General features: G+C 39.3%; 1 protein-coding gene across 1 annotated transcript in view; it reads left to right on the top strand.

Moving 5' to 3' along the window:
* Nucleotides 1–4,086: 4,086 nt before the first annotated feature.
* Nucleotides 4,087–15,058, top strand: part of atp10b (ATPase phospholipid transporting 10B) — a 119,603-nt gene continuing 108,631 nt past the window's right edge. Inside the window, exon 1 of the mRNA XM_060915285.1 lies at nucleotides 4,087–4,650. Coding sequence (XP_060771268.1) covers nucleotides 4,241–4,650 — 410 coding nt within the window. The 5' untranslated portion in view covers nucleotides 4,087–4,240. The remainder of the gene's footprint in view (nucleotides 4,651–15,058) is intronic.

Below are 15,058 nucleotides of genomic sequence, written 5' to 3'. Positions count from 1 at the left end.
TAACTGCTAATCCTAGAGGTTCACATACTTTTGCCACTCACAGATATGTAATCTTGGATCATTTTCCTTAGTAAATAAATGACCAAGTATAATATTTTTGTCTCATTTGTTTAACTGGGTTCTCTTTATCTACTTTTAGGACTTGTGTGAAAATCTGATGATGTTTTAGGTCATGTTTATGCAGAAATCTAGAAAATTCTAAAGGGTTCATAAACTTTCAAGCACCACTGTAACCTGCTTTATGAGAACCTCATCCCAACAGGAACTTTGCAGTAAGCTACAGCATCTCATCTTTCATCCTCAAGAAGCTGCTCAAAAAATTCCTCTTTTGTGCCAATATTTACTTACATACCTACCTAACGACCTTTGTACCTTCTTACTAAATTACTTACATAGCTACTTACTTACATATTGCTATGATCAATATGCCTTTCGCCCCAACGCAGAACCAGGTAGAACACACCAAGGCAAAAAGGAGGAAGAGAAACCGATATATCAGGAACCGACAGAAGGTGGATCTCAAGAAGCTCTTTAAGGATAAGCAGGAAAAGCTAGAGGAAATAAGGGAAAGTCTGGATGCTATGAAATATCAAACTCATCTGACACTTTTGAAAGAGCTTGATGGACTGGTGACACGAGTACATGCAGCCTCACTTGTGAGTCATTTTGAAACCAGCAGTTCAGAGATGGGGATTTCCCACTCGATAAGCTATTAAGTACTTATTAACTGACTTACCTATTGATTTCCTAATTTCCTCTTTACAAATATCTTTAGTCACTTTTGATATATAATACCAGTCTGAAATTTGGACACACCTTTCAACTTACTGTTTTTTCTTTTTTAATTAATAATAATAATAATAATAAAAAAAGACATGTCGTCTTAAAGTAATGATGGATGTCATTTCTCTTTACTTAGTTGAGCGGTTCTTTATATAATATGGATTACGACAGTTGCGGTGTGGAATAGGGCTAGTTACTATATTTTTATTATTTACTATTTACTGTTTGATGATTTCAAATGCATTAAGAAGGCAAGAAACTTGTCCATTTATTAACTTTTGACAAGACACACCTCTTAACTGAAAAGCATTCCAGGTGACTAGCTCATGAATAGTGTGCAAAGCTGTAAAGGTCAACGGTGGCTACTTTAAAGAATCTAAAATATAAAACATTTTTAATCACTTCTTTTTTGTTTGTTTTCCACAGATGCTACACTGCAAAAAAATGGTATCTTAGCAAGTGAAAATATCTTGAAAATAATTTAAATGATCTAGCATTTCATATTAGAAGAATACAAGACACCAATTCTGAGATTGTTAAACTTGTTCTAGATTGCAACCAACTTATTCTAAGATGTCTTATCAAGTAAAAATATCTGTCCATGCAGCACGATAATTTCACTGGTATCCAGTAATTTTCTCCTCAAATTCAGTTTTTTTTTTATTTCGAACATGTATAAAAAAATGTATGTAACTATTTGTACATACAAAAGAAAGAAAACGAGAAAGTGACAAAAAAATAAATAAAATACATAAAGAGCTAAGACATTACAATACACTGCACATTGTTTGAAAAAGGAGTGGGAAGAAGTACAATACTTCTTGCAGTGTACATTATATGCATTTAGCAGATGCTCTTATCCAGCGTGACATACAACGTATCCAGAGCAGCCTGGGGTTAGCAGTTGGCAGTTAGGTGCCTTGCTAAAGGGCACTTCAGCCATTCCTGCTGGCCCAGGGAATCAAACTGGCAATGTTTTGGTCCCAAGGCTGCTTCTCGAACCATTAGGCCATGTTCCATATGTTATTTCATAGTTTTGATGTCTTCAGTATGGTTTTACAATGTAGAAAATACAGAAAAACCTATGAATAAGTAGAGATGTACAAACTTTTTTGACTGGTACTGTATATTGGTTTCATTTTTAGCTTTGTTCATTATAGTTGCACACTGAAAGGTGTGTGTGTGTGTGTGTGTGTGTGTGTGTGTGTGTGTGTGTGTGTGTGTGTTTGTTAAGAAAAGAATGAATGATATGAACACCCCATATTGTCTAACATCATTAAAATGGGCAGAATTTGCTAAAGGTATCATTAAAGCTACAGAAACAGAAAGAAGACACTTTAGCTGGATGTGAAGCAGTAGAAACGTGAATTTATGATAAGTTTAAGTGGGATAAAATGGATTTTTGCACCAAATGAAATAATTCATGTCTGCATTTTCTTTTGTTCTAGTTGAGTAGGCAGCATTTTCCCACTGATGATTCACCTTTTTCTGCAGATGGCCATCATTCCCGGCTGATAAATACAGCAATAACAACATGTCATAGGTCGGTTGTGATGTCATTTAGAGTTGTGTTGTTTTTGAGGAAGTGCAGCCTTTCAATCCTCATTTAAAGCCAAAAACATGGTTATTTCTGACTATTTTTTTAACTTGATATTTTTCATTTAATTCTATAGGATCATTTTATTTCATTTCACAGTTGTACTTGTATTTATATGGTTAATATATGGCAAGGACTAAAACACAAAGGGTGTGCTGTTATCGGAAAATAATCCATGATGGACGGGATGATATGATACAGTCTAACAGGGTGTTTTATTCTTCTTGTATGACAGCAATTTGCCAGCGATATTAATGTTTAATTTATTCATGAATGACACTTTTATGATCAGTTTAGTGTTAGCAGCTATAAACATTCGTTCCCCCATCAGTCTCTGTTTTTATGTTTGGTACACCAAAACGGTGCTCTAAAGCAGTTTTCATTATATTATAAATGAACGAGACCGTCAATTATGGCATAGCTCACTCTGGTCCCGTCTAGTCCAAAAGGAACAATCTAAAGTGCGCAATAAATGTTGCAAGATATATATATATATATATATATATATATATATATATATGGGTGGCACGGTGGTGTAGTGGTTAGCATTGTCGCCTCACAGCAAGAAGGTCCGGGTTCGAGCCCCGTGGCCAATGAGGGCCTTTCTGTGCGGAGTTTGCATGTTCTCCCCGTGTCCACGTGGGTTTCCTCTGGGTGCTCCGGTTTCCCCCACAGTCCAAAGACATGCAGGTTAGGTTAACTGGTGACTCTAAATTGACTGTAGGTGTGAATGTGAGTGTGAATGGTTGTCTGTGTCTATGTGTCAGCCCTGTGATGACCTGGCGACTTGTCCAGGGTGTACCCCGCCTTTCGCCCGTAGTCAGCTGGGATAGGCTCCAGCTTGCCTGCGACCCTGTAGAACAGGATAAAGCGGCTACAGATAATGAGATGAGATATTGCAACATTTATTGCAAAACGGCGAGGAATTGACTGAGAAGAAGCGATTTTTGTTGAACTGCTTAAGGCATTAAGGCTTAATTAGTCCATAACTTCTTTAATAATTGTAATTAAGCAAATCTGGGTAAGATTTATGTGCAGATAGGGTACCCCTACCTTCATGCCAGAAAGAATCAAAATCAGTGAAGAATTGAGGGAGAAGAAGCAATTTGTGTGGAAACTGCTTGTTAGGGATTGATCTTCATTATTAATTGCAATTATGCAAATTTGGGTAGAAGCTATCTACATGCACTCCAGGCAGACCTACCTTCCTGCTAAAAAGAATAAAAATCGGTGAAGAATTGAGAGAGAAGAAGCGATTTTCGTGAAATATGGACGATGCCAGACAGACAACACATGATGAGAAGTTCATCACCTGTTAGCCGGATGATCTAATAACACTTCTTTGCTCTAAGGACACAAGTGTGACACTTGTTGTATTTGGCTGCATCTGGCTTGTTTTGTGTTGCCTTGGTGGCTGTAACACTATGTTTTACCTTCATTGCTGTCTATCCTATCAATATAATTTATTTGGTGTTAAACTAATTGGTGTTGTATACGCCTTATGTGTCAATGCTGAGTTTTGTTTACGTCACTGGAAGCTTTTTGGACTGAGAGCAAGTTTGACTACATGCTTGCTCTGCACTTCAACGACTTCTTCTTCTTTAATGAAGTGTGGAAGCATTTTGTCAGTGCACACGGCTGTGGTATGCTGTTCCAACAGCATACCTTTGACTCTGACAGATGCCTAAAAACATCCTGAGCAGTCAGGGGAGTTTGACAGGTGTGCTCAGAAATACTCTCGCGCTTGCTGCTATTCTTTCTTCTCACTCTGTCACTGCCACGTGTCCAAGTGATGTGGGAGAAGAGTGTCTGCAAGGGCATACATTTCTGTAGGTTGTTCACCGAGACAGCTGAAACAACATGACCTGGACTAGTGGCTTGACCTCAGCCTGGGCCTTCTGGACTGGACGAGGAAATGCAGACAGCAATGTGAGGACTATAGTATCCAACCTGCTTTATGAGGACCAAAAGCCAAAAGATCGTCCCAACAGGAACTATGCGAGAAATGGCATCAAGACCACGAAATACAGCATCTGGTCCTTCATCCCGATGAACTTGCTGGAACAGTTCCGCCGGGTTGCCAATATTTATTTTGTGGGTTTAGTGGCACTAAACTTCGTCCCAGCTGTGAATGCTTTCCAGCCACAGGTGGCCCTGATTCCCATTTGTGTCATTTTGGCTTTGACTGCCATCAAGGATGCTTGGGAGGATATCAGACGCTACCAGAGTGATCGTCAGCTCAACGGCATGCCCTGCCTCGTCTATAGCAGGTACTAAGCACCTCTCTCTTACCTCTAATCTCTCACGGCACCTGATTTTAGAAGACAGAGGTTCATAAACCAACTCTTCCTGCTGTTTGTTTGGATTTCATTTAATGTAGGTTCTCTGATAAACATGCACAGGCTTTTAATAACCTAGATGTGTGCCATCTTTCTCTGTCTCTGGCTCGATTTCAGTTTTTCCTCCATCTCTCAGCCTGTGTGTGTGTGTGTGTGTGTGTGTGTGTGTGTATTTCACTTCATCTGTGTGTTTCAAACCCCCATGGGAATTTTTGACCTAGAAATAAATTTTGTGTGGGAGATTTTTTTCCCCCTCTTTTGACGAGGACAATGTCTTTGCATCCAACGTGTTCATGGTGCGACTTCCAATGAAATCCTCATCACAGTGTTGCATCAGAGTGAAGACAGGGAATGCTGTTTAGATCTATTTTTAAAAGGCAGAATAGCTGGTGAAAATTAGAGCACAGATGAAGTAGATGAAAAGGAAAAAAAGGATAGAGAGAATGAAGGGGAGAGAGAGAGAGTCAGCATAAAAATAGTGGTGGACGTTTGTTACAGGTACATCCCATGATATATGGTGTATATATATATTTTTTCCATTTCTTAAAAGTCGTTCCAAATACATTGCGACATCCATTTTGGTGTTTCTGAGTAGTTTCTGCTCCATTTGGAGGCTCTCAGAGTGTTTCCATATGGTGGATCCCAGGTGAGCCATGCAAACACGGTCACACAAACTGGCCTAAACCAGCGTGGAGCCAAATACTGACGTCCTGTTCTGACATGGCATGTCTGTCGTGGGAGTTAAAAAAGGTGTTATTTACTGGGAGAAATGCTGTTTTTAGTCTTCTCTGGATCCTGGAACATTTCCTCTCATTTCCAGCTGTGATTAGTCCCTCACCAGCAGTGTGCTGGGCTTTACATCAATAATCACTGTGTTTTGTGAGTCAGTTCCATTTCTGGACTGTACCGCAACCTAGAAACACTTTTTCTCAGAACACTTATGGCTATTGAGTCCAAAATCCTGTATTGCCTTTACACAAAGGATCATAAATACAAAACATTACATTTTGAGGTTGAGGTCGGAGCACAGGGTCAGACATTTCACAGCACATCTGATTAGGGGTTTAAGAGTCCAACAGTGGCAGCTTGGTGGCACTGGGATGTCTTGCTCAATAGCCTATAACCTAAAACACTAAACCATTAAACCATTACTACCCCCAGGGGCAATGCAGGTTTATACAGTAGATTTGCCATACACCTTGTAGGAGCCACATCAGACAGTAGCTAAATACAACCCCGATTCCAAAAAAGTTGGGACAAAGTACAAATTGTAAATAAAAACTGAATGCAATAATTTACAAATCTCAAAAACTGATATTGTATTCACAATAGAACATAGACAACATATCAAATGTCGAAAGTGAGACATTTTGAAATTTCATGCCAAATATTGGCTCATTTGAAATTTCATGACAGCAACACATCTCAAAAAAGTTGGGACAGGGGCAATAAGAGGCTGGAAAAGTTAAAGGTACAAAAAAGGAACAGCTGGAGGACCAAATTGCAACTCATTAGGTCAATTGGGAATAGGTCATTAACATGACTGGGTATAAAAAGAGCATCTTGGAGTGGCAGCGGCTCTCAGAAGTAAAGATGGGAAGAGGATCACCAATCCCCCTAATTCTGCGCCGACAAATAGTGGAGCAATATCAGAAAGGAGTTCGACAGTGTAAAATTGCAAAGAGTTTGAACATATCATCATCTACAGTGCATAATATCATCAAAAGATTCAGAGAATCTGGAAGAATCTCTGTGCGTAAGGGTCAAGGCTGGAAAACCATACTGGGTGCCCGTGATCTTCGGGCCCTTAGACGGCACTGCATCACATACAGGCACGCTTCTGTATTGGAAATCACAAAATGGGCTCAGGAATATTTCCAGAGAACATTATCTGTGAACACAATTCACCGTGCCATCCGCCGTTGCCAGCTAAAACTCTATAGTTCAAAGAAGAAGCCGTATCTAAACATGATCCAGAAGCGCAGACGTCTTCTCTGGGCCAAGGCTCATTTAAAATGGACTGTGGCAAAATGGAAAACTGTTCTGTGGTCAGACGAATCAAAATTTGAAGTTCTTTATGGAAATCAGGGACACCGTGTCATTCGGACTAAAGAGGAGAAGGACGACCCAAGTTGTTATCAGCGCTCAGTTCAGAAGCCTGCATCTCTGATGGTATGGGGTTGCATTAGTGCGTGTGGCATGGGCAGCTTACACACCTGGAAAGACACCATCAATGCTGAAAGGTATATCCAGGTTCTAGAGCAACATATGCTCCCATCCAGACGACGTCTCTTTCAGGGAAGACCTTGCATTTTCCAACATGACAATGCCAAACCACATACTGCATCAATTACAGCATCATGGCTGCGTAGAAGAAGGGTCCGGGTACTGAACTGGCCAGCCTGCAGTCCAGATCTTTCACCCATAGAAAACATTTGGCGCATCATAAAACGGAAGATACGACAGAAAAAAACCTAAGACAGTTGAGCGACTAGAATCCTACATTAGACAAGAATGGGTTAACATTCCTATCCCTAAACTTGAGCAACTTGTCTCCTCAGTCCCCAGATGTTTACAGACTGTTGTAAAGAGAAAAGGGGATGTCTCACAGTGGTAAACATGGCCTTGTCCCAACTTTTTTGAGATGTGTTGTTGTCATGAAATTTAAAATCACCTAATTTTTCTCTTTAAATGATACATTTTCTCAGTTTCAACATTTGATATGTCATCTATGTTCTATTCTGAATAAAATATGGAATTTTGAAACTTCCACATCACTGCATACCGTTTTTATTTACAATTTGTACTTTGTCCCAACTTTTTTGGAATCGGGGTTGTAATTACACAGACCATTCATTTAAGCAGATACAATCAATCAATCAATCAATCAATCAATCAATAGATAAATGTTTTATTTGAATTTGAATTCCAGTTCTGAATACCTCACTAATTGACTTTGCTAACTGTTAAAAGTGTGGACCCATTATAAAAACCTTCCACGATTGAATCAATCAATCAATCAATCAATCAATCAATCTATCTATCTATCTATCTATCTATCTAATGATATTAATGATGGGGCAGCACAGTGGTGTAGTGGCTACCTCACAGCAAGAAGGTTCTGGGTTCGAGCCCAGTGGCCGACGAGGGCCTTTCTGTGTGGAGTTTGCATGTTCTCTCCATGTCTACGTGGCTTTCCTCCAGGTGCTCCAGTTTCCCCCACAGTCCAAAGACATGCAGGTTAGGCTAATTGGTGGCTCTAATTTGACTGTAGATGTGAGTGTGAATGGTTGTTTGTCTCTATGTATCAGCCTTGCGATAATCTGGTGACTTGTCCAGGGTGTATCCTGCTTCTGAGCCCATAGTCAGCTGGGATAGGTTCCAGCTTGCCCGCAACCCTGCACAGGATAAGCTGTTATGGAAAATGGATGGATTTCTTCTTCAACACTTCTGATGATGATGTATAAAGCACTCATTCAACCATATCTTTCTTATGGCATTAGTATATGGGGACAAGCCAAAAAATCAAGTTGAAATAAATTGCTTATATTGCAAAAGAAAGCACTCAGATGGATATATTTTGCCAATAAGAGAGAAAGTGATATACCTCTATTTATGAGAGCAAATGTCCTTCCCATTACATCAAGTTTTATTGAGACTATTGTGAAATTAATGTATGATATAGTTTTCAATCATGCTCCTTCAAATATCCATAACTTATTTTCTTTTGTTGATTCAGTTCATTCCTATAACACAAGGTCATCTACTTCTAAAAATCTCCATTTCCAATATTCAAGAACAGACATCCAAAAAAATTATTTTTCTCACACTGATGTTTGCATATGGAACAGAATACCTGACCATATTAGAACACAACCTAAAAAGAATTTTTGCAAATATATTAGGCAACTTCTCTTAAGTTGCATAAACAAGTCAGGATATTAAGTTGACCTTGATAACCTGTTTTAGTTCTTAATAATATAAATACTTTAAATATTTGTCTTATACATATTTATAGATCTAGATTTTGTCAGAATTTATATCTTGTTGGAAAATCTGTCTTGTACAATAAAATGTTTTGTTTTGTAAAAAAAATTGTTTTTGTAAAGAAAAGGGAAGAGAAAGACAGTTTGTCTTCTTGTAAAGAAAAAAAAGGAAAAAATCTGTCTTGTAAAAATTTCTTATAGAAGCTTTGTTTTGGATATTACATTTGGATATTTGTATTTACAAACCCGCCTCGACTGGCTATTTAGCTGTATGCAGGTGCGTAATTTATTGTACTTATTTAGCTAAAACTTGAATAAACTTGAACTTCACTGACTTTGCTAACTGGTAAAAGTGTGTACCCATTATAAAAACCTTACACAATTTTTTTAGAATGATATTAATGATGGGGCGGCATGATGGTGTAGTGGTTAGCACTGTTGCCTCACAGCAAGAAGGTTCTGGGTTCAAGCCCAGTGGCTGACGAGGGCATTTCTGTGTGGAGTTTGCATGTTCTCCCCATGTCTGTGTGGGTTTCCTCCATGTCCAAAGACATACAGGCTAGGTTAATTGGTGGCTTTAAATTGACCGTAGGTGTGAGTGTGAATGGTTGTGTGTCTCTATGTGTTAACCCTGCGATGATCTGGTGACTTGTCCAGGTTGTACCCCACCTCTCACCCATAGTCAGCTGGGATAGGCTCCAGCTTGCCTGCGACCCTGCACAGGATAAGTGGTTACAGATAATGGATGGATGGATGGATGGATGGATGGATATTAATGATGTTAATCTTTAGGCTTGGCAAGAAATAGGTTCCAGCTGGGGGTAATTTTTGTCCAGTCTAGAAACTGTTAACTGGCATATACATGACATTATAGTGACGTTAGCCAATCGTAAGCATCTGTGAGCTCATGCATATGGATGTTTGCGGATAGCACTTTCCTCCGATTGTGTTACATAATCTCTTAACGTTACATAGGCGGCAGATCGGGGCGGCACGGTGGTGTAGTGGTTAGCGCTGTCGCCTCACAGCAAGAAGGTCCGGGTTCGAGCCCCGTGGCCGGCGAGGGCCTTTCTGTGCGGAGTTTGCATGTTCTCCCCGTGTCCACGTGGGTTTCCTCCGGGTGCTCCGGTTTCCCCCACAGTCCAAAGACATGCAGGTTAGGTTAACTGGTGACTCTAAATTGACCGTAAGTGTGAATGTGAGTGTGAATGGTTGTCTGTGTCTATGTGTCAGCCCTGCGATGACCTGGCGACTTGTCCAGGGTGTACCCCGCCTTTCGCCCGTAGTCAGCTGGGATAGGCCCCAGCTTGCCTGCGACCCTGTAGAACAGGATAAAGCGGCTAGAGATAATGAGATGAGATGAGGCGGCAGATCGAAAAGACGGGGTCAGCCGGCTGGTGTCACATGCCCTGGAGGAAGCCTGTGATGATCCTTGCCCAACCTGGTTGGTAGTTTTGGCAATGACTAAAGAATTGGCTATGACTAAATTAGGGAGAAAGTTGGGGGGACCTGGCATGTCCAGTGACTTGTGTAAGTATTGATGCCACTTGAAGTTTTGTACATTTTGTAGTGCTACAACCTGTGAATACTGATGTGTGTGTGTGTGTGTGGGTGGGGGTGGGGGGTATTAATATAGTTTGCAAAATTAAACCTCAATAAAAAATCTTGGAATTGCACAAGTATTCACCCCCACTGCTCCTGGAAACCCTCACAATTTGTTAGATAGCACCACCCTCACAGTGAAACATGGTGGTGGTAGCATAGTTGTGCCATATTCTTTGTCCTGGACTTGTTTTAACAGCTCTTTGGTCCATGATAGTGTTTGCTTAGGTATGTTCTCCAACAAACTCTGGAACCTTTCAGAAATGTTTTGTATTTATCCTGAGGTCAAGTGACAGTCTAATTGTACATATATGAACTCCACTTAAAGGGTCTAACTGCAAAGTTTAATTATGTGTGAAATGTTCTGTTAGTATTGCTGTTGGAGTTTCGAGATGTTTCACTGCTGCAAACACACACCGTGTATCCTGTGTTTTGCCGAGATAAAAAGCGTCCTGCATTTTACAATTCCGGAGATTGCCGAAGCAAGTGAGCAACAATATCGCGTGACCATCGTGGGCTATGGACCTACTTTTAACCAAAACAAGTCGGCATGGGCAAACATGGTAGATTCAGCTCTCTCGCCAGTGGAAAAGAAAAGGAAAGCCTACCTAGTGAGTGCAACTGTAAGATAGAGCAAGGTTAGACGACATGTTATTTTTCTGGACAGATAACTAAATCATTCTAGCTAGCACTTAGCTATCTTATCCTTAGAATGCATGGGCTTGACTCCACAGTAGTGAGTATGGAGTTATGTACTGAATGTTTTGATCTTACAGAGAAAGAAACGAGAACACAAAAGCAGCAACAGAGAAAAGATATATTTGTATATATTTTGTTTCACAGATCTATTCACGAATGTCAACCACAAATTACATCCCTGCGATTCAAAACTCTCCAAGGTTGATGTAGAGTCACGATGTTTTCCGCATGTTGCCATCTTGGTGTGACGCAGTTCCATAGTTATGCTATGTACAGTTTTTATTTCTTCCTCGGTTAATTCAGCAACATGCTTCGCCATTTTGTTTTTCTGTACTCACTGTATATGACCTGATATCCTAGTAGTAGAGGAGCCAATCAGAGCACGTGACTGCTTATATCCAGTGAATGTGGATTTCTATATAGATCCATTTCAGTTCCATGTGGTAAGACCTACAAAATGAGGTGGCTGAATCCTTGTGCATGACAATGTGTATACTTTTCATAACTAAAGCATTTATCTGTTAATTTTGCTTGCTTAAAGGTTTTATTTTATCTTGTGTCTTTGTCTGAAAATAATCTGAAGATATTTTGATACCAAGGGGGAAAAAAATGGAATACTGAAAACTTGACCCTGTCTTGGCCCTGGCTCGGGGCAGAATCAGTTTTACTGAAGGTTTGCTTTTATCCCTTTTTCATTCTCATGATTTTAAGGGCTAATAATAGTATATAAACTGAATCATTCTGTTCATACATTAGGCTCCCATTCAGTAAATTCAATATAATAACATTCCAGCTTCCAAAATCCCAGTTTCATCCATGAAAAAGCTGTGAACAAATAATTCACAATAACTCAGAACGCTGTACACTATCTTGAATGAAATTATAATAAAATTCAAGTATATACATAACAGACATCGAGAATTGATTTCTTTTGTCCTCAATGTACATATATAAAATAAAAGTACATTACAGTAAATAACCAGAATCTACTACTGTTCGACATATACACTACCTAAAGCATCATTAAGGAATTAAATTACAAAATCCACCATATGACAGATGAGTCCAAACCTTTGAACCTTTGGTAGTGTAGGTATAAAAATCCAAAGTGGGTCTTAAAAGTAAACATGCCGTAATAATTGTACAGCATGAGATTACAAGGTCTGTATCTTCAAGCATCATCTTTAGCATATTTTCCCGGTACTCCAGTAGCTATTGTCATATCATGGTTTATTTTTACATACTAAACCACTGAATCATGAACTCATGCAGTAACATTAAGCAGCAGCAGGCGTAGTATTCACTCCACTTTGCCTCTGGTGTGAACCCTTGGCTGCAATTTTGTATTTTCTATATTTGGCATTGGCATTTTGCCACTGTGTATAATATTCATCATGTTGTTCACCATCTGGCCCTGAAGTGAAATCTGTCTTTTATCTGCATGTGTGATGGAGTAGAGTAGTAGTAATTTACCCAAAGACCTGACTCCAAATTTAAATTCCAGCTTACAGCAGAATATCAGAGTGGGAAAGAGCGACAATACTTAGTCTACATGAAGGGCACATGTATAAGCAAAATAAGGCATGTGTACATGGTTGGGTTTTTTTTTTGGAAGATGTAGTTGTTTTCCTCTAAATTGGCCTCCTGTGCACATAAAAACACCATTTTGCATTGCACAAAGCTTTTAAAAGAAATTTTAAAACCTCTTTTTCCACTGTTTTCATGTGGATGGACAAAATGTACATTTTTGAAAACTCTGATGTGATCACAACGAGACCGTCAATGACGGCGTAGCTCACTCCGGCCCCGTCTAGTCCAGAAGGAACGATCTAAAGTGGGCCACCATGCACAAGAAATGTTGCAAGCTATATACAAGCTATATATAGAAGCAATATCCACCCTAGGAATACCGACATATTTGCCAGAAAGAATCCAAAATGGCGAGGAATTGATCGAGAGGAAGTGATTTTTGTTGAGCTGCTCATTAAGGTTTAATTAGTCTATAACTTCATTAATAATTGTAATGAAGCCAGTCTGGATAGAAGTTATATGCACACTAGGTACCCCTACCTTCATGCCAGATAGGATCAAAATCAGTGAAGAATTGAGGGAGAAGAAGCAATTTGTGTGGAAACTGCTCGTTAGGGCTTAATTACTCCATATCTTCATTATTAATTGCAATTATGCAAATTTGCGTAGAAGTTATATGCACCCCAGGCAGGCCTACCTTCCTGCCAAAAAGAATAAAAATCAGTGAAGAACTGAAAGAGAAGAAGTGATTTTTATTCTGACCAGCTGGTGATTTTGTAGTCTGTAATGTCTTATAACATTACATTTAATTTTAGACTTCTGATAAACATTGAGAATTCTTGAATTTGATTTTAAGTTTAACTTTATGCAAGAATTCACCCCATGTTCAGTCCACACAAATGAATCTTTTTTGACCACATCGCACTTTTAGCAATTTTGCCTTCTCTGCTGCTCAGTACTCAAGCTCTCTGACATACTATCACTAAATTGGCATGTTCAGTGTGAGCATTTTCAAGTTTTTTTTCCTTTATTCACTTTCAAGTGGATGAAAATATTTGTGAAATGTTGTTTGCGTGGACAGGATTATATATATATTTTTTAAACAGAGGGTTGAAGACTACATTTGTAAAAATACCAGTATCCATGTGGATAGGACCTGAGACATATCCAATTCCTGTCCATATAACTTATCTCCAGTGTTAACATATGTACAGTGGTGCTTGAAAGTTTGTGAAGCCTTTAGAATTTTCTATATTTCTGCATAAATATGATCTAAAAAATCATCAGATTTTCACACAAGTCCTAAAAGTAGATAAAGAGAACCCAGTTAAACAAATGAGACAAAAATATTATACTTGGTCATTTATTTCTTGAGGAAAATGATCCAATATTACATATCTGTGAGTGGCAAAAGTATGTGAACCTCTAGGATTAGCAGTTCATTTGAAGGTGAAATTAGAGTCAGGTGTTTTCAATCAATGGGATGACAATCAGGTGTGAGTGGGCACCCTGTTTTATTTAAAGAACAGGGATCTATCAAAGTCTGATTTTCACAACACATGTTTGTGGAAGTGTATCATGGCACGGACAAAGGAGATTTCTGAGGACCTCAGAAAAAGCGTTGTTGATGCTCATCAGGCTGGAAAAGGTTACAAAGCCATCTTTAAAGAGTTTGGACTCCACCAATTGACACTCAGACAGATTGTGTACAAATAGAGGAAATTCAAGACCATTGTTCCCCTCCCCAGGAGTGGTCGACCAACAAAGATCACTCCAAGAGCAAGGCATGTAATAGTCGATGAAGTCACAAAGGACCGCAGGGTAACTTCTAAGCAACTGAAGGCCTTTCTCACATTGGCTAATGTTCATGAGTCCACCATCAGGAGAACACTAAACAACAATGGTGTGCATGAGAAATGGGAGCGCTTGGTCTACACAGGCTGTGCACTGAAACCGTGCAAGCTCGCGCAGCCTGCTGGCGCTTCCGCAGGTGACGTCATGAATCTGGCTCCAGACTCCCTTGGGATTTTTCCAGATGCGTTTTGTTATTTTATTTTTTTCTGCTGTAGACAGATGGCCTTGTGCAAAATTACCCTTCTGGATGAGTGTGTAAAGGGACATACTTTCATATTAAAAAAAAATGAAATTGGTCCAGAACATGCACTCAATTCATGTGATGAAACCCACCAACATTCCAGAGTTGAAGCTGTTCTGTATGGAGGAATGGGCTAAAATTCCTCCAAGCCAGTGTGCAGGACTGATCAACATTTACCGGAAACGTTTAGTTGCAGTTATTGCTGCACAAGGGGGTCACACCAGATACTGAAAGCAAAGGTTCACATACTTTTGCCACTCACAGAATAGTAATATTGGATCATTTTCCACAATAAATAAATGACCAAGTATAATATTTTTGTCTCATTTGTTTAACTGGGTTCTTTTTATCAACTTTTAGGACTTGTGTGAAAATCTGATGATGTTTTAGGTCATATTTATGCAGAAATATAGAAAATTCTAAAGGG

Source organism: Neoarius graeffei, chromosome 2 (genome assembly GCF_027579695.1).
Source record: "Neoarius graeffei isolate fNeoGra1 chromosome 2, fNeoGra1.pri, whole genome shotgun sequence".
NCBI classification, from domain to species: domain Eukaryota; kingdom Metazoa; phylum Chordata; class Actinopteri; order Siluriformes; family Ariidae; genus Neoarius; species Neoarius graeffei.
The sequence above is the reverse complement of the archived record's forward strand: the minus strand, read 5'-3'. Positions and strand labels throughout refer to the sequence as shown.